This window comes from Saimiri boliviensis, chromosome 11, assembly GCF_048565385.1.
Source record: "Saimiri boliviensis isolate mSaiBol1 chromosome 11, mSaiBol1.pri, whole genome shotgun sequence".
NCBI classification, from domain to species: Eukaryota; Metazoa; Chordata; class Mammalia; order Primates; family Cebidae; genus Saimiri; species Saimiri boliviensis.
The window spans coordinates 41,500,001-41,520,151 of NC_133459.1; the positions used below are offsets into that span (position 1 = coordinate 41,500,001).

General features: G+C 49.7%; 1 protein-coding gene across 1 annotated transcript; it reads right to left on the reverse strand.

Moving 5' to 3' along the window:
- Window positions 1-700: 700 nt before the first annotated feature.
- Window positions 701-20,038, reverse strand: P3H1 (prolyl 3-hydroxylase 1). Its single transcript, XM_003936974.4, has 15 exons — window positions 19,495-20,038; window positions 15,570-15,722; window positions 12,798-12,987; window positions 12,452-12,583; window positions 11,373-11,512; window positions 9,134-9,223; window positions 8,755-8,807; window positions 8,459-8,580; window positions 5,821-5,948; window positions 5,541-5,636; window positions 4,546-4,696; window positions 2,523-2,640; window positions 2,027-2,102; window positions 1,583-1,723; window positions 701-1,181 (listed from the first exon to the last, which is right to left on the reverse strand). The coding sequence occupies exons 1-15, from the start codon at window positions 19,957-19,959 to the stop codon at window positions 1,026-1,028; spliced, it is 2,211 nt and encodes a 736-aa protein (XP_003937023.2). The 5' UTR covers window positions 19,960-20,038; the 3' UTR covers window positions 701-1,025.
- Between the last annotated feature and the right edge of the window lie 113 nt (window positions 20,039-20,151).

Below are 20,151 nucleotides of genomic sequence, written 5' to 3' on the forward strand. Positions count from 1 at the left end.
TACATGTGTATCTGTCTCCCCTACAAAGTACAAGCTGTATGAAGATGGGGGCTTGTTTTGTTCACCACCACATTCCCAGCACCAGCCACTTAGCTGGTGCTCAGTAAATACATATTTGTTGATGGAATAAGTGAACACTCAGGTGCAGGTTCCTACGTGGAAGGCCCTATAGCATCTTGAGCACAATAAAAGCTCTGGCCCTAGTACCAGGGATGTGGCCAGAGGAGCTGAATCTCCATTTCCAGTGTTTCCTAGAGTGTGCTGTCCTGCACGGGAAGGCTGAGAGACAGGACGCTGAGGCCAGACGGCAGAGCAGGAAGCATGTGGCTGACATGGGGGCGACGTGCCAGAGCACTGCTGACCGCCGCTCCCTGCCAGAAGAGGATTAACAATAATCCCAACCATTCACCCAGAGCTTTACCGTTTATAAAGTGTTGTCACATCTGATATTGCATCTGGGCCATACAGCTGCCCCAGAAGGTGAGCTGAAGGAGGACTACGATCCCCATTATACAGGTGACAACCCTGAGGTGCCAAAGGTTAACTGTCTGGCCTGTGGCTGCACAGCAAGTGGTCAAGCCAGGTGCCAAGCCAGGCATTCTCGTCCCACACCTGCCACTGGATCCTGCCTCGAGCAATTTTTATCAAGTGAGACCTCTGGGACAGAATGGGCAAATTTCCACTGTCTGAACAAACCAAGTAAAAAACCATCAATCGTTTATTCTTTGGTTGTCTTCACAGACACTTAAATACTGTATCGCTGTCATGCGGCTGCCTGTGGAGGCCCTGTGGGGTGGTTCCGGGCCTGCGTCCTAAGCCCTCAGCCAGGTCCAGGGGGTGTGGCGTCTGGTCATGTCCACTCCAAGAGCAGTAGCACCATGTAGAAGGCTGTGAGCAGGGTCCCCTTGTCTGAGCGGCAGACGTAGGCTCACTGCTCTGCAGCCCCAAAGGGCTGGCCAGCCCAGAGTGCAGGACAGAGTTCCTCTCCATGGGTCTAGTCACCCATCCACCTGACCTGGATACCGTCATAGCTCATCCTTTGGCTTAGACTCACTGCCTGAGAGAGACTCTTGCGCAGGTTCCTGGGGGCTCTGCTGGGCGTCCAGGGGCTGCTCCTGGGAGAGATCCATCTCTTCTGGGCTGAAGAGCATCTTCACCAGGTCGTCCGCCTGCACCCTGTCCTGCAAGGACAAACCCCTGCCCATTCAGAGAGGCCTCCAGACCAGGCACATGCTATCGCTCAGCTGCTATATCCCAGAAGACAAGGAAGGTTCCTTAACGGCTCCAGGCTCATCTCCTTCCCAGCAGGTCCTGCTCTCTGGACAAGGACAGCTGAAGTGGGGCCCAAGGAGGGAACCAAGAACTCAGCATCGCCCCCTGTCTTAACCCCTTTCCCCATCTGGATCCCAGTTCACAGAGGGCCCAGGGAGGACAAACCAATGTGACCATAATGACAGGGCGTTGGGGCTGGTGTCCAAAGTGCTCCTTTTGTGTCTCAGCCACTGGCAATGGGGTTTGGGGAAGGGAGAGGCAAAGCAAGGGTTTTCTGGGAACCGGTGACTGCAGCACCAGCTGCTCTCACCCGCTCGCTGTGTCGAGGGTCCAGGGTGAACCACAGGGCAATGGCACAGCGCTGCCCCCTGGTGACAGCCTTTACTCCATGTGGGTTTTCAGTGCCTGAAGAGAATCCCACGGCCCTTCCACACTGAGGCTGCACCTCTGCCTAGGAGGGACAGAAAGGGAGCGGGGTAGCAAAGGACAGAGACTGTGACCCACTCCCAGAAGAGACACGGACTCATTAGGGCTCAGGACCCAGGGCAGCTCTTGAGGTTGGCTTCCCAAAGGCCAGAACTGAAGAGAAAGGGTGACCGGTTAGAGGAGTGATGGACACGTCTCAAAGGCCCTCTGGTTGGGGAAGGGTACTGCCCACTGGGAAGCCCAGTTGGTCATTTCGGTCCAATGCACTTTAGGAACGTTAGCTGTAGAAAACAGACTTTTTATCTCCCAGGGACAAGGGATCACTCACCGTCACGGTCTTGGCATCCAGTTCAGTGAAATAAAAGTTTCCGCCATCGAAGTCTCCATTAAGGTAAAGGATGGCACTAGGAAAGGCAGAGACATCTCAACATGGTCCTTCCCCTCCTCCCTCTCTCCAGAGCCTTTGCCTCTAGGTGCTCTCAACCAGCAGCGGGAGGGTGGCTTTGTGTAGGAGGAAAACCTTCCAGAACCTATAATGATGCCGCACAAATACCCCCTTTCCCCTCTCCACCCTCGCCTTTGAGTCCACCATGCCCTGCTCAGGGTGCTTCTGTACTAAGTCCACTCACTACTGTTCTCGCCACACTACGCTGATTTCTTCTTTCCCTACCTTCTTATCCAGTGGATCTGGGGATAAAGAATTGGACTCTGGGAAAAGCTGGCCCCCACCAGTGTGTGTGCTAGGGTGGGGTAGTAGAGTGCAGGGTACTGGGGGGCCTCCGAGGAGGGTACAGACTTCCTCACCTGCACCTGCCCACACTCACCTGTAGTCCCGGAAGGTGTAGGCTGGGGGCTCTTTGATGCACACAAGGGTCTCGGCATTCAGGATGCAGTTGTCCACGTGGACTGGATGACTATCATCCTTCCTCTCTGTCTGGACCTCTGGGGCCAATGTCACATGTCAGCATGGGAGCACCTCAGGAGACGGCACAGCTCTCTTCTTGGCAGGGGAGGTGCTTCCCGAAATGTGCTTGGGTCTATGGAATGCCCAATGAACTAGGGGGGTGTCTTTGGCTAAGCCACAGCCTAGGGGTCAGGACAAGTCTGCAGGCTTCCTAGGACGGTTCTTGGCAGAGGTGAGCAAGCAGGAGCTTCAACCAAGGGCAAATCCTGGGCAGAATAGCACAACCCTGGTTTGTAGCTGGACTTTATAAAATATGAAGACCCAGGGAAGTGAGAAGGAGGAGTCAGGAGGTGGGAGGACAGAGGCAGAGTGGGTCAGGCCTGCATCAGGACTATAGGAGATGGGGCTGGGTGGCAGGAAGTGGGGCAGAGAAGAGCTGGCCAGCAAAGGGAAAGCATGAACTTCAGTGGGGCTCTGGAGTGGGGTGGGTGGAGAAACCATGTAGGGAGAAGGTCACAAAAGGGAATAGACTGGGTTCACTGTCAAATGCCAGACAGACCATGCTTAGGACACAGAAGGCGCCTTTCCCCAATGCAAACCTTTGGCGTGCTCTGTGCAGGCACTGTCACATCATGGTGGGTGCCTCCTTCTCCATTCCCACCTGTCCAGCCAGTCGCCAGGTCCTGCACAACCACCTCCTGCACCTCCCCAGGGCCTTGCTTCTCCCTCCTCCCACTGCCACTTCCTGAGTTTAGGGCTTTGCCCTTGTCCACAGAGGTCATTGCTGACCAGCTTCCCTTTTTGGTTTGAAATCTCTCCACACACACAGCAGCAAAAAAAATCCTTTAAAAGCCAAGGCCTCACCATGTCCTTCACTGCTTGATGAGGCCTCCCTGGCCTCCCACTGCCTGTGCCTGTGCTCTCCCACTAGAGGCTTGTCGCACACCCAATCGTGTGTCTGACTGGTCCCTTGCCCAGATTCCGACAGAATTCCAAACATTCTGAGGCGGAGGAAAACCCTCTGATCTGTGCCACCTACCAATGGCCCATCAGTGCCAGGGGCCTAGTGAACGCTCCAGTATGACACAGCCGGCTGTGGGCCACATGGGATCCCTGCAGCACTGAGCGAACCTCTCCCCTCAGACATGCAAAAGGGAATGTGCGTGGGGGAGGGAATGAGGGATAACCTTCAGTCCGTGCTCACTCACAAATCAAGCAGCTGTCTCACAAATTTGGTACTTAACAATTAGTAAAAGAGAACTTGCCACATAGCTATAATTGAGCTAAAGGATAAAAAAATCCCCTGACTGTAGCTCTCCAGGATTTGGCACCTTTCTTAGTTCCCCTGACTAGCGGGCTGCACGATGCCTCCACTCCTGTGCAAACACCATCCCGTCACCTGGTGTACTCCGTAATTATATTCATCCTGCAAAACTGCCATCACCTCCTCTGGGAAGCCTTCTTTTGTTGTTGTTGTTGTTGTTATTTTTGCTTTTAACAAACCTTTCTGTCAAGGGCTGACTTTCAACAGATGGCAGCAAGGTAGCTGCTCTGCTATGTATGAAACCCCGACCCAGAAGCAGGTCCTCTACTAATGGTTTAGTGACAGCTTCCCCAGGAATGTGCGCTGCATGACGAGTGAGGGGTGGCTACCTTTCTGGCCGCACCCCGTTTCCCTCTGGGAAGCCTTTTTGATCCCCAGGTAGGCTGACCGTAACTTCCTTCATGCTACTGTGGCACGCATCACACTGGGCTGCTGTCCATTTGTTTATGTTGGTTCCCCAACTGGAGAAAAGGGACTGCATTCTATTCTCTCTCTTTTTTTTAAACCATGTTCCTAACCATCCTGAAGACCACATCTTATTCTCTCCATGTCCTCAGCATCCAGCACAGAGCTGAGGCACAGCGTGTGTGTGGGTCGCTGCAGGGGTGATGAGGCCCACCTTCAATGGCAGTGCGGCACACCAGATGAGAGTAGGAGAAGTAGAGGGGTGTGTCCAGGCGGAAGTAGGACTCCATGACGCGCCGTACCTTTTCTGTCACATTGTAGTACAGGTGGGCACTCTGCAGAGGAACTTTGCCTTCTTGTCCCAGCTGCCAAGGAGACAGGTGGTTAGCTGCCCTGAACACCTGATACAGTTTGGCTGTGTGTCCCCACCCAAATCTTATCTTGTAGCTCCCATAATTCCCATGTGTTGTGGGAGGGACCTGGTGGGAGATGACTGAATCATGGGGGTGGATCTTTCCCATGCTGTTCTCATGATAGTGAATAAGTCTCACAAGATCTGATGGCTTAAAAAAAATGGGAGTTTGCCTCAAGAAGTTCTCTCTGCCTGCTGTCATCCATGTAAGACGTGACTTGCTCCTCCTTGCCTTCTGCCATGATTGTGAGGCCTCTGTAGCCACATGGAACTGTAAGTCCAATTAAACCTCTTCTTTTGTAAATTGCCCGGTCTTGGGTATGTCTTTATTAGCAGCATGAAAATGGACTAATACAATGCCCCTCTGTGGGCCTCCAGAGACACTGAGGACCAGGCCCCATCCCACATCCTGCACACCCTCTGAAGCTGCAGCCTCTGCCCAACACCCACACCGTATTCCTCTTCCTCCTCTCCTTCCTACCTCTCTTTATGAGCACATTGTGCGTCTTGCACAGAAGCACAGGCCTCTGGTATCAGCCGTTCTTCAGAAAGCATTCTCACAGCTTTGACGAGCAGTCTTGTCCCGCTCACTTCTCTTTTATTACATTCAGTCTAACAGCCAGGATTCAAAAGTGAAGCTCACTCAACATAACTCCTCTTTGTTCTCCGGCACAGGAACGAAGCAGGCAGACCCTCTTCACTTTACCTGCCACCAGCCGCTCCAACTCCTTAAAGCCTGAGCTTCCCCCTTCCCCACCCATTTCTCCACACTCTAGAAGGTCTAGTGTTGATTTTACCTTGAGGGCTTTGAAGACAGTGACACCATAGAACCTTTCATTGGGAGTATGTGGGGAGGTTTGACCCCGGTAGCCGTCTCCCGAGGTTGCTGCCACCTACAAGGCCCAAAACATAAGGTGAGGTTAGCCAGCGCGGCTGCCCCAGAAGTGAGCAGAGGGAGGACTATGTGGGAGGGCTTGAGAAGAGGTGGTAAGAGAAGGCAAAGGCTGCCACCTAAGGGGCAGTTGGTAGGGGGATGCTGGACCCTGGGGGAAGGTGCAGTCACTGGGCTTCCCTTACGTTAGTCAGTCTCTGCAGCTCCTGACACTCGTGGTCAGAGATGACACCATCCATCACCACCCGCTGGGAACCATTCAGGAGTTTGGAGTTCATGGTGAGACTGATACCTTCATACAGCAGGGGACCACCTGCAAAGCAATGACAAGACTCCAGCTAAATCTAGCAGCACCTCTGACCAAGGACTCTCCATTGAATATTGCCACCTTGTCAGAAATAGAAATTCCAGCTGTTTCCTTTTCCCAGCAAAATCTTCCACTAGGTCATTTTCAAAGGCAGAATGGTCCAGAGGACAGAACATAGAGCTGAAGTATGAGGTTCAAGCTCTAGTGCCAGCTCCATGACCAAATAGCCGCTGGCTTTTGGGCCATAACACACTGTTGAGGAAACATCAGAAACATGATCCTAAAACATGAGCTCCAGAATGAGGAAGAACTGATTTTGACTCCTAAATCCTCCACTGATTACCTGTGTGACCTTGGCAAGTTACTTAACCTCCCTGAGGCTAACTTTAAATAATTAAAAGGTCTCATCTGTCAAACCGCATCTACCTTATATGTCTGATGCCAGTATAATGTTAAGAACAAGGGCCAGGAGTGGTGGCTCACTCCTGTAATCCCAGCACTTTGGGAGGCCGAGGTGAGCGGATCACCTGAGGTCAGGAGTTTGAGACCAGCTTGACCAACATGGAGAAACCCTGCCTCTACTAAAAATACAAAATTAGCCAGGTGTGGTGGCGGATGCCTGTAATCACAACTACTCGGGAGGCTGAGGCAGGAGAATCACTTGAACCCGGAAGGGAGAGGTTGCAGTGAGTCGAGATTGCACCACTGCACTCCAGCCTGGGCAACAAGAGCAAGACTTCATCTCAAAAAAAAAAAAAAAAAAAAAAGGAAGGCAAATTAAAAGTTTAGCATGCTACTTGGCACATGGTAAATGCTCACAAGTTTGGCTACCACGATATCATCATTATTCATTTAAAACAAGGATCTTGCAATCTGCATGATCCACCTCTCAGGCAGTTGTAAGAATCAGGAGAAATAAGAAAGTGAAAGTGGTCTGAAAACAAAGGGATGCTGGACAAATTCTTTTCATATGCTAATCTTGTTAAATTAACCACTGTTAATTTAAGCAGCTATAGGGCAAAGGCCAACATCTCTCTCTTACAGTTCTCATGGTGTCTTCTGTGCTAGGGACATACTAATACTAGAGACTCAATTCAATTCCACTCGTTCACTGAGGCCTCAGTGTGTGCCAGGCACTGTGCCAGACAGGGTGAGAGAAGAATCCTACAAGCCAGTACCTGTTTTCTAACAATTATGCAAATAACTAGCACAAGACAGACCATAAATGCCCTAAGAAGTTCAAAAGAAAGGAGGGGACTCCAATCATCTGGGAAGTTAAGAAAGGCTCTGGAGGGTATATCTGAGATGCCCTCGTGGGCAGGGATGGTGGGAAGCGTATTATGAGAGCCAGGCATAAACACAGACTGGTGAGCAGCGGGCAAGCTCATGGAACAAGGTGCAGTCCCATGTGAAGAGAAGTTATAAACAGGATAAGAGTAGAACGTTCGGCCGGGCGCGGTGGCTCAAGCCTGTAATCCCAGCACTTTGGGAGGCCGAGGCGGGTGGATCACGAGGTCAAGAGATCGAGACCATCCTGGTCAACATGGTGAAACCCCGTCTCTACTAAAAACACAAAAAATTAGCTGGGCATGGTGGCGCGTGCCTGTAATCCCAGCTACTCAGGAGGCTGAGGCAGGAGAATTGCCTGAAGCCAGGAGGCGGAGGTTGCGGTGAGCCGAGATCGCGCCATTGCACTCCAGCCTGGATAACAAGAGCGAAACTCTGTCTCAAAAAAAAAAAAAAAAAAGAGTAGAACGTTCGGTGAAGGGGCAGGCAGGGAGGATGGGTCAGAGGCCGGCATCTGGAAGACTGGCCTAGCTACCATGTGTGGGCAGGAGCAAGGACAGGCTAGACGAGGAGAGGGTGGGTGTAGACAGGAGGTGCCAGGGCCTGAAGCAGGCCTGAGGCAGTTAAAAAAGGAAAAGGCTAGAGAGGGAGCTGAGAAGCACAGCCAAGCAGAGCCACAATCAGTAGGCCCTCCCAGCAGCCTGCAGGAGACAGGCACGGGAGGACGAGGAGCCAAAGGAGGTCTGACGGTGTTGAGTCTCAGTAACAGGACGAGTGGTGAAAACTGGGACAAAAGAGTTTGGGAGTGGGGAGATGGAACGAGTCAATACCTATGGAAGTAGACGACACTAGTCACTGGTGTTACTGTGACACAGGAGTCTTCTTTTTTTTTTAAAAAAAGATGAGGTCTTGCTATATTGCCCAGGCTGGGTTCAAACTCCCGGCTCAAGTGATCCTTCTACCTCAGCCTGTCAAGTGGCTGGAATTACAGGTATGCACCACTACATCCTGGAGTCTGATTTCTGAACCAAAGGATGATTCTCAGTGCTCTTTCCAGCTGAAAGTCTCGGAGGTGAGTTGAGAAAGATACCCACTGAACTTGGCCCCTGAGGCTGGCTCATGGTGAGCTCTGCACTGCTGGGGTGGGGCACTACCTGGCAAGTAAGTGTGAGGTGACCTGCCTGGCTCCCTGACAACAGCCACACAGGCCCCTGTTTCTGTCCTCTCACCTTCCCGGGTCAGTCTGCTCACATCCAATGACTCCTTGGTCTTCTCTTCCACAAGGGTCTCGATTTCCTTCATAAGGTTCCCAATCTCCTGGGAGATGCGGACGGCTGTTTCCCGTTCTGACCTATGAGCATAGCTGCTCTGAGGACTGCATTCCAGGGCCAGCCCTGGGCTCCACCCCAGCTTCCCAAACTGGACCTGCCCACCCCTTGCCAGGAGTTCACATCTGCCTGGGCTCAGGAAGCCTCAAGTGCTTCATCAGACCGATCCAACCATGCAGTTTCTTCAAGGTCCTCACTTCTGTTTCTCTTGCAACCTCTTGGGAATCACCTCTTCTGGAGTCCATGAATCCTACGTAGGTCAGAAAGAAATGAGAAAGGTAGGATGATCTTAATCTTTCAGGTGTCTCAATGCATAAAATAAGGCCCACAGGAGGAATCCAGCTTATCATCTTCTTCCTTTCAGGAGACAAAACCTTAGAGGTTTCTAGATCTAAGTCCCTTCTAGCTGCCTGGTGTCCCCCTTTTATCTGTCTCTCATCCCTGCCTTGCACAGATCCCAGGCTAGGCTCAGCCTCCAACAAGTTTTCCCTCAGAATCACACTGTGTTCCCCTCCTCCCCATTCATCTCCCCTGCTCACTCCCCCGCTCCCTCCAGGCTCCTGCACTCTAGCTCACCGGATCCACAAAGGGAATTCCAAAAACATCATAAGCGAAGAAAAGCAGTTCCTTCTCCAGTAGGCTTCGCTGTCGGTACTCCTTGGCATTCTGAGGATGCAAAGGCAAAGGAATCCCCTAGAACTCAGCCTTCTCTTTTAACCTCTGGGAGTTCCCCTCCCTGGCACCCCACCCTTACACTCCTCATGTGACCTGAGGCCTCCTCTCCCTACCAACATTCTAGGTCTGTTCCCCGGTTTGGGACAAAAGTCTAATTTTTGTGTCCAAGGGTTCCTCTGCCTGGCACAAGCAACAGTACCTCTAAGGGTGGAATAACCAGGCTTCCTGTAAGGGAAAAAGCTGTGTTCCTCTCCCACCCCAACCCCCATTAGTCTCTGGGACAGAAAATCTGATGATTCTCAGAAGAGGAAATATTCTTAAAAGAAGGAGAATTCCTTCTTGACTTCTACAGGCGTCCACAAAGCAGGAAGAGGCATCAGGCATTAGGCAACTGACATGTTATTCATTTGATCTTTACCGCACCATCTGAGGTTGATACTATTATGCTCATTCTACAGAGGAAGCATCTGAGGCACAGAGGAGATGTGCCACTGTCTAAGGTGACACTACAGGACACAGGAGAGCAGGGACCTAGAGTCAAACCCAGGTCTTCTGTTATCTTTTTCTTTCTTTTTCTTCATAGCAGAGTATCCATTTGGACAGACAAACCTGGGTCTTTAGAGTCCTAAAGCCCACGTGCTTTCTGCTGGCCCACCTGCCTCCTCTCAGACCCTAACCAGACCACACCCCTCCCTGAGGATGAGCAGCTGCAGTGGGAGGGCCTGGCACTCTGGCCTTCCCACGTGGACTCCTGGGCAAGGCTTACCCAGGGCAGGGAAACTGAGTACCTTCCGGGGCCACATCTTTCCCTAGGTGCCTTGCTAATCTCCAAGCAGCAGGAGGAGGAAGGAAGAGAAAAAGAAGACATCATCAGTTGAAGTAAAACACAAGGCAGTTCAAGGAGAAATGAAAGGAATCAATGAATCCTATGTCATCTACTATATTTACCTAAGAGGAAGAGAGACATTTTCTTCTTAGGAGTTTACATTACTGGCTTCTGTCACCAAGGGCTATGTTATCTCATTTAACGCTCTCCAATGACCCTATAAGGTTGCTATGAAGCAAACCCCACTTCCATTCTTTATTCATTTGATGCTAATTTACTGAGTATCAGCCGTGTGTCTGGAGCTGTGCCTGCACTGGAGCAGAGCAGGGAAGAGATTCTGGTCACAACTGTCCACAGGCCAGTGCACAAGTTACTTCATCTCTCAGATGCTAACAGTCCTCATCCTTAAAGTGGGAAGAACAGTGCCCACCTTGCAGGGCAGCTGTGCTGATTAAATGAGATGATGGATGCAGACTACCCCACACAGAGCTCTGCCTGGACAGGAGTTCAACATGTTAGTCACCTTCTTTTCAAAAGGGGAGTTCTAGTTAAAAATGCTAGATTGGTCACATGGGTTTATTTCCCCTCACTCCCCTCAGACTCCCCTCAAAGGCCATAAAGAAGACGGAGAAAAGGTATTAACCAAGCAAGACAAAAGAGACTGGAAGTGCCATCTTCAAGTCAGATGGTCACCATCTAGTGGCCAAAGAGGACCACTACAAAGACAACCCACATGGGAGGGACAGCAAGAGGCTGTTTCTACTGGAGGCTCTCCGACTCCAGAGTTCGAAAGGAAGAGCCTGGTGTTTTCCTTCAGTGCAGCAGTCTGTGTGTTATACGGATATTTCTCCTCGTTTGGAGTGAGATGGGGAAAATGCTGAAAGATGAGAGAGAACAAACAATGGCAGGAAGAAGGGATGGGAAGGAAAATGGAGACAGAAAACATGTGAACAGAAAAAAAAAACAGAATTAAGTGAAAAATGATAGATCTTGGACAAATGATCTCGAGTGTCCAAGCTAGGAGTCCCAAGAGGGGAAAGATTATGTCTGCCGTGTGGTTCCGTGGGACTCAGAGAACAGACTTCTGGGTCCAGATAACGCTAACTGAGGCTCCTGTGTGCTCCCCACACTCCCTCCCTGTGCTCCCTTCTTCTCTGAATAACAAGCCGAGTCAGTGAACTCATACCTGGCCCCGACACCGATACTTGGCCCCTGCCCTGCACCCACAGCACCGACTGCCCTCTGCTAACCCCTTCTTCCGCCCTGAGGTCTGAGTTCAACTGGCAGCTGTCATCACAGAAGGAAATCTCTCACCTCACGGGGGCTGGTCAATCTAGTGTGTTCTTCTCCAAGCATAGCTGCATAATAGGCCAAATTCTGGTTCATCACCTCATCATTGGGGAAGAAGAGAAGATAGGTCTTGGCACATTCGACAGCCTGTGTGTAATTCCCAACTGCAAAGTGGAAAGAACAATAGCTGAGAGGAAAGGGTCAAAAGGAAAGGGTCAAATCCTGGTACCAGGGACCACTTAGTGTCCAGTTTCTGCAAAGTTTGAGGCAATGGCGACACGACAAGGTAGTGCCTGCAACGTAACATGACAGCCTGATTTCAGGGGCAGAAGTTATGAAATACACATAGAATGTGCAGTTGATTTTAAGGTAAGGTGGTCATTGTCCTCAGGGCTGCCTGACAATGAAACAAAAAAGAATCAGAATCCTCTGCATGCCCACATCTTTAAAGACTCACAAATAATTCAAATATCCCTTAATATTTTACCTCAATACACTCAATCATTAATTCAATTTCCCTGTCTTCCTACCTTCTTTTTTTCTACGGATTTTCAGAAGACAGGGAAGAGTACAATAGCAGATTGTGTCTTTGGCAGAACAGTTCTTGTTGATATGTGTTGGTCACCTCAACTCAACTGTAAATACTGTACACTCATCTTTATGTTTGCTATGCTTGGCACATAGTAGGAACTCTGCAAAGACCTGCCGATTTGTTGGCTTTCTGGGTATTAATTGGCAGCCCCACAAAAGCATCAGTGCTATACCAGGGAGAAAGGCTGGCAAATGTCCTCTGAGCTGGTTTAAACAATGGCATACCCTTACTTTTGCTATTAACTTTAATTCAAAAGCAAAAATACATGTTATAGAAGGGACAAGAGAACAAGGTCCTAAGTCTCCCTCCCCCAGCTTTTTGGGTTGCTGGTACTAGCTTCCTAGGCCAGTGGTTTATAACAAACTACCCAGGGATCACTTGGCACGGTACCTTCCACAGGTACTCAAAGAAGCCAAATACACTGAGGAAGCAAGTGGCTGTAATCCCTGCCCACGTTGCCTTTAGCTTCCTCGTTAGGCAGCAGAGAAAGAGGAAAGAAAGTAGGCCTTACTGTTATAGTAGGCAAACTGCAGATAATTATAATGCGATGGGAGGAAGTCTTCGAAGGGCTTCTCTCGACTTGGGTGGGAAGCAAGCTCGGTGACACAGTTCTGCTTACAGCTGAGGACCTGGATATAATGATCTGAAAGGAATCAAGGAGGGGGAATAACTACGAGGTCACTCTCTAGGACTCGAATTTTGGTGAAGAACAAATTCTAATGAAAGCAATGTTTCATCAGATTCTCAGATTTAATAAATTGAGGAATGAGGCTGAAGGTTCTCCATTTATATTATCAAATGTTGACCTTAGAGTCCCAGGATGCCTGGCTGCAGGCCTGGCTCTGAACTGCACGCACCTGTGATGGCCTGGAAGAGGTCAGCATTGTACTCAAGGTAGTTGTAGCCATCGTAGTCATAGGGCCCTTCGCAGAGGGCCCGGCACTCTTCATAGGCCACAAAGTACTCCTGCAGCGCCGCCTCTAGGTGGGGCACAGCTTCCTGTGGCTGTTCCTCTGAGTAGAGCCGCACTCCCAGTCGAAATTCTTGCTACTGGGAAGAAGGAGCACTCAAATGCAGGCCACAGAGGACGAACCCTCTCCCCTTGCTCTCAGCCACCTTCACGGGGTCCTCATTTCCTGCTCCTCAGATTATAGATGTAAAGGGGTGATCTGGGTGCTGCTATATAATGAACAGCTTTTGTAAATGGTCTTTACATGCTTCTCTGGAAATTTAAAAACATTTAACTTTTTTTTTTTTTTTTTTTTTTGAGGCAGAGTCTGGAGTGCAGTGGTGCAATCTCAGCTCACTCTGACCACCACCTCCTGGGTTCAAGCAATTCTCCTACCTCAGCCTCCCTAGTAGCTGGGATTACAGGCACAAACTACCATGCCCAGCTAATTTTTGTATTTTAGTAAAGACAGGGTGTCACCATGTTGGCCAAGCTGATCTCAAACTCCTAACCTCAAGCAATCCTCCCACCTCGGCCTCTTAAGGTGCTGGGATTACAGGTGTGAGTCACTGTGCCTGGCCAAAAACATTTAACTGGCTGAAAGATACCTGGGAGTTCATTATGATTTTCTTGTACTTTTCTTTCCCCCTGCTGTCCTAAAATTAGTGACAGATTATTGTACTTTTTGTAGGGCTAACAGTTTTCAGATAAACACAACTTACTTGTTTTTTGTTTTCTTTTTTTTGGAGACAGCCCAGGCTGGAGTGCCATGGTGTGATTTTGGCTTACTGCAATACCCACTTCCTGGGTCCAAGTGATTCTAGTGCCCCAGCCTCCTGAGAAGCTAGCATTACAGCCATACACCACCACACCTGGCTAATTTTTAAATTTTTAGTAGAGACAGGGTTTCGTCATGTTAGCCACACTGGTCTTCAACTCCTGGCCTCAAGTGATCCACTCGCCCTGGCCTCCCAAAGTGCTGGGATTACAGGCGTGAGCTACCATGCCTGGCTGACACAACTTACTTTTTTTGGGGGGATGGTGTCTTGCTCTGTCGCCTAAGCTGGAGTGCCATGACATGATCTAGGCTCACTGCAACCTCCACCTCCTGGGTAAAAGCAACTCTCCTGCCTCTACCTCCTGAGTAGCTGGGATTACAGGCACACACCACCATGCTCAGCTAATTTTTGTATTTTTAGCAGAGATGGGGTTTCACCATGTTGGCCAGGATGGTCTTGATCTCCTGACCTCAGGTGATCTGCCCACCTTGGCCTCCCAAAGTACTGGGATTACAGGCGTGAGCCACTGTGCCCAGCCACAATTTGCTTTTTAAAAAAATCATTCTTATATTGTTTCTAATATTCCTATTTGATAATTAAAACATAAGGAACCATAACCTCTCTATAAAAATGCTATATCATCACAGACAATCTCTCCTTTGCAACAGACTTTTCCTGTTAAATAAACAGAATAATAAGAACATTGAGGGATACTGTACCATTTACTGCAGTGAAAATAAAAAATGTACATGACAAAAAAATGTGACTACTGAATTAATATGGTCTCTGGATAAGATTGACTATCATGCAGCCATAAAAAATTATGTTTTCGGCTGGGTGCGGTGGCTCAAGCCTGTAATCCCAGCACTTTGGGAGGCCGAGGCGGGTGGATCACGAGGTCGAGAGATCGAGACCATACATGGTGAAACCCTGTCTCTACTAAAAATACAAAAAATTAGCTGGGCATGGTGGCACATGCCTGTAATCCCAGCTACTCAGGAGGCTGAGGCAGGGAATCACTTGAACCCAGGAGGCGGAGGTTGCGGTGAGCCAAGATCGCGCCATTGCACTCCAGCCTGGGTAACAAGAGCGAAACTCCGTCTCAAAAAAAAAAAAAAAAATTGTGTTTTCAAATAAAACTGAAGATATGAGAAAAGATTCATGATAATAATGTTAGCTAAAAAATGATGTCGGGGCTGGGGATGATGACTCACACCTGTAATCCCAGTATTTTGCGAGGCCAAGGCGGTAGGATCACTTGGGACCAGGAGTTTGGGCAACACAGTGAGACCCTGTCTCTACAAAAAATAAAAACAATAGCTGAGTGTGGTGGTACATGCCTGTAGTCCCAGCTATTTGGGAGGCTGAGATGGGAGGATCACTTGAGCCCAGGAGGTCAAGGCTGCAGTGAGCCTTGATCACACCACTGCACTTCAGCCTGGGCAATAAAGTGAGACCCTGCCTCAAAAAAATAAAAGATGATGAAAAATGCATACACAGTATGACATTAAATTAGATGAAAAAATTATATACAGAAGACTTAAAAAGTAGGGCAAAATATAAACTGGTTTTCTTAAGGTGGCAGTGTTACAAATGATTGCTTTTTGTTTTATACTTATCTACATTTCTACAATGTTATACAATGAACATTTATTACTTCTATAACGTAATTAGAAAACAACCCTAGTAATGTCATTTTTTTTTAAAAAAAGAAAGAATGTATGCCTGTAGTCCCAGCTACTTAGGAGGCCGAGACTGGAGGGTCTCTTGAGTCCAGGAATTTAAGGTTACAGTGAACTATGATCATGCCACTGCACTCCAACCTGGGTGACAGAGCAAGCCTCTGTCTCTAAAATGAATTTAAAAAGAAAGAGAGAAAGAAGGAGATAAAGTTTTTTCACCATATGGGGTTGAGCCTCAAGATCCTTGAAGTCGTCCTCCTTCACTCCAGACATGGTTTGGTAATAGTCTAGGTTCTGGCGCATCTCCATGTGCTCAGGATTGCCCACGAAGAAGGTGTGTGCTGCGGAGACAGCTTTCTCCAACTTGTTGATCTAAGAATGAAGCATGAGATGGTAACACTCACATCCAAACTCTGCAGTTAAGTGTCCACAGGAGCAGTCCACATAAACCGGAAATCCCTGCTTCCCTGAGCCCTCCACTCAGCATGCCCAGCCCCTGCCAGCCCCAGGAAGCACACCTATTGCAGGAACTACCCACCAGAGATTAGGAGTGCAGTGCCCTGGGCAGATTTGTAGCTCTTTCCCAAGTCAGGCTTAGGGGTGCTCCAAATTATAGAAAGTAGCAATGTTCTGTTTTAAAACAAAGGTCATATTGCAGGGGGAGCACTGTGAAAGACTGACTGCCCATATGATATGTTTTCATGCTGGGCGCAGTGGCTCATGTCTGTAATCCCAGCATTTTGAGAGGTCGAAGCAGGTGGATCACTTGAGCTCAGGAGTTCGAGACCATCCTGGGCAACATGGCAAAACCCTGTCTCTACAAAACATATAAAAATTTCATGATGCTGTGTGCCTGTAGTCCCAGCTACTCCTCAGGTTGAGGTAGGAGGATTGCCTGAGCCTGGAAGGCAGAGGTTGCAGTGAGCCGAGATGGTGCCACAGCACTCCAGCTTAGGTGACACAGCAAGACCCTGACATTCAGGGAAAAGGTGGGTAGCTAAAAATCCTATTTTCTGACACAAAGCTCAGGGCTCATGAGGTTCAAACAAATAGCTCTAAGAAATTTGAGAGGGTGACCAGGGGCAGTGACTTGAGCCTCTAATCCTAGCACTTGTGAGGCTGAGGCGGGTGGATCACTTGAGGTCAGGAGTTCGAGACCAGCCTGGCCAACATGGTGAAAACCTGTCTCTATTAAAAATACAAAAATTAGCCAGGTGTGGTGGCACACGCCTGTAATCCCAGCTACTCAGGAGGCTGAGGTAGGAGAATGGCTTGAACTGGGGAGGCGTGGATTGCAGTGAACCGAGATCGCCCTACTGTACTCTAGCCTGGGCAACAGAGTGAGACTCTGTCTCAAAAAAAAAAAAAAAAAGAAAAGAAAAGAAAAGAAAAAAGAAAAAAAAAAAAAAGAAATCTGAGGGGAGAAATAGGCTAGAGACCACAATTCCCACAACAATGGACTCCAGCATATATCAGAGTAACACAGGTTCATATATAGAATCCAACCAAATAAATCACTGATGATCTAGTAATGAACTACTTGGACACTGGTATCAGACAGACCAGAGTCTGGGCTTAATGGCTGGGCAGTAGACAAGCTACTTAAAGTTTACTTTCTAAACTCAGTTTCCCTAATCTATCATCTGGAGATAGCATTCTCTACCTATCTTCTAGCATTGTTGAGAGTTCAATGAGATAATATACATGCAGCCTGTAATACATGGTGCAGGGCACAGATTAAGTGCTCAAATTTTAGGTGGTATGACTAATATGCTAAGATAACTTCTTTTCTTTTCTTTCTTTTTTTTTTTTGAGACGGAGTTTCGCTCTTGTTACCCAGGCTGGAGTGCAATGGTGCGATCTTGGCTCACCGCAACTCCACCTCCTGGGTTCAGGCAATTCTGCCTCAGCCTCCTGAGTAGCTGGGATTACAGGCACGCGCCACCATGCCCAGCTAATTTTTGGATTTTTAGTAGAGACAGGGTTTCACCATGTTGACCAGGATGGTCTCGATCTCTTGACCTCGTGATCCACCCACCTCGGCCTCCCAAAGTGCTGGGATTACAGGCTTGAGCCACCGCGCCCGGCAGATAACTTATTTTCTTATCATGGGTACTAGTAAAGGCCCACTACAAGAGTCAGCCCTGGCTAGGTGACACAAGGTAAATAACTCCCCAGCTCTGTACCTCAGTTTCTTTAACTGTAAAATTAGAAATTTTCTCCGGTCTGTCCCTTTTATGGAATGACTCTATTGCTTGTATCTTTCAGTTCTGCTCCTGTCTTTCTCTGTTCGCCCCCATGTCCTCACTCCTCTCTCCACTCCCAGCCTTCTTTACTTCCTAAGCAATGAGGCACTTAACCTCCTTTTCTTTTTTTGGAAATGGAGTTCAACTCCTGTTGCCCAGGCTGGAGTGCAATGGCATGATCTCGGCTCACTGCCACCTCCACCTCCTGGGTTCAAGTGATTCTCCTGCCTCAGCTTCCCGAGTAGCTGGGATTATAGGTATGCACCACCATGCCCGGCTAATTCGTATTTTTAGTAGAGACAGGATTTCTCCATGTTGGTCAGGCTGGTCTTGAACTCCTGACCTCAGGTGATCCACCCACCTCCGCCTCCCAAAGAGCTGGGATTATAGGCATGAGCCACTGCGCCCACCCCTCTCTTGTGGACAAATGCCCATCCACTAATCATGTGCCCTGCCACCACTTTCTCCTTCTTCCAAGGTTTATTCACCACGGCTTCTTCCAGAATGAGCGTTTTAAAACCCAAATCCGAGGATGGATCCCTAAAGCCTGTAGAATTCTCTTCCAAATTTGGCCTCACTGACCTTTCTAGCTTCCTCTCCTACTACTCCCCACATACAACTTTACATTGCAATCACAATTGATTTTTTCCCCTCTATCTGGAAGAGCCTTCCTTCCTCTCCCCTGGCAATACTTAGGACAGGCTTTAATACTACCTTTTCTTTGAAGTCTCTCTAATTTCTTTGAGACAAAGCTAGAGTCTCCCTCCTTTGTGATCCCACAGGCCTAAGATTATGCCCTTGCAGTAGCCCTTACTACAGTAACTCTTAACAGCAAAGCAAGACAAAGCAAAGACATTGGTCGAGCATTTAATTACTTGTACAAGAACTGGAATGCAGTAGATATGCAATACATGTTTGTCAAATAATTTTACATAGTGCTATGATGAAGCCACACAAAACAATTATTTTGATTTCAAGTCCAACACTCTTCCGAGTAACTAGGAAAAATGAGGGGCTCTATGGGTAGAATGCTGTGGAGGGGTAGAAATCTGAGGTCCCCAAGAGTCTCTAAAACTCTCTTTAGGTTGAATTGAAGGTCTTTTAAAGTGCAGATATAACAGATTAAAAGCACAGCTCTTTCTCCCCCCACGCCCAATAAAGTGGGACCAATAACAGCTTCTACATGACAGGATGTTATGAAGATTAGGGCAAATGCGTAAATAAATGCAAATTGCTTGAAACAGTGCCTGGATCATGATCATCATCATCATCATCATCATCATCATCACCACCACCACCACCACCAAACATGCCTGGAACGCTCCAAGCCCATGTGTACACTTGGACGCTTGGCACTCTGGCAGTCCTAAAAACGCTAGTTTTTCTTTGTAAACCTCACAGGCTAGCCAGAGGGTCCCCCCAACAGGCAGGATGAGGCAGCTCCTGCTGGCGACGTGGCAACCTCACATCCTGAAACAGAGCTGCTGCATCAAGCAGCAGCAGGAAAAGCACCACTGGAAAACTAACCGGAAGGAAGATATTGTAGACCGCTACTAGCTTCTCACTTAGGAAACTTAAAATGACATCAGGATGGGCGACCCAAACTGCTGCTTTAATTCCTTCCAGGAGATTTCCCGGGGAACCAAACGGCCATGGGTTTTGCTTGGCCTGTGCCCTTGCCCCAGCCTGGACCTATGGGGTTAGCATCTGCCCATGTGAACTGGGCAAGGCAGGTCTGCTAGGGCCCTGCTCTCCCGGGTTTCGAGGAAATCTCCCCAGCTAGGAGGCCACTTGCCGTCCCTGCGGACACTTCCCCGGTCCCCCAAGCTTCCCAAGTACCCTGCAACACTCCTCTCCCCAGAAGGACCCCGGCCGCCCGGCTCCGGGCAGGTCTGCACCTTGAAGTAGGCGACCTGCAGGTAGTTGTAGGGGCTCCGCTTGCGGAACTCCAGCTCCATCTCTTCGCTGAGCGAGTGGGCGGCCGGGGGCCCGAGGCAGCTGCGCAGGCAGGCGGCGCGGCGCAGGAGGCCCCCGAAGAAGCTCAGGTCCCGCAGGGCGGCGGCGCCCGAGGCCTGGGCCAGGCTAGGGGGCGAGTCGGGGTCCAGCTCCCATGGGAAGTCCGCGGCACACCGGGTGCGGCAGCGCAGGCGGAGGGCGCGGAGGGCGGCCCGGGAGCGCAGAGCCCGCTCCATGCTCAGGACCACCCCGGGCCAGTCCCCGCGCGCGTAGGCCGCCGTCCCCTCGGCGAAGAGCAGATCAGGCGTCACCATGCCCCATCCCGCCTCGGACTCGACCTCGGCCTGGGAGGCAGCGGCCACGAAAGCCAGCAGTGTGATCAGCAGCCTTAATGCGCACACCGCCATCGCTTCCTCAGACTTAACAGGACCGCTAACCGCCCGCCACGGAGGCCGGAGTCCCACCTCCGGGCGAAGCCCCACCTCCCAAGCCGGGCGGCGCATGCCCACGAGGCTTGCCCTGCCTCTTTTCCTTTCAGTCCACCTGGACCCTCCCTCCACCGCCCTCAGTGGAACCCTGAGCGACAGCTGGAGCCCCGC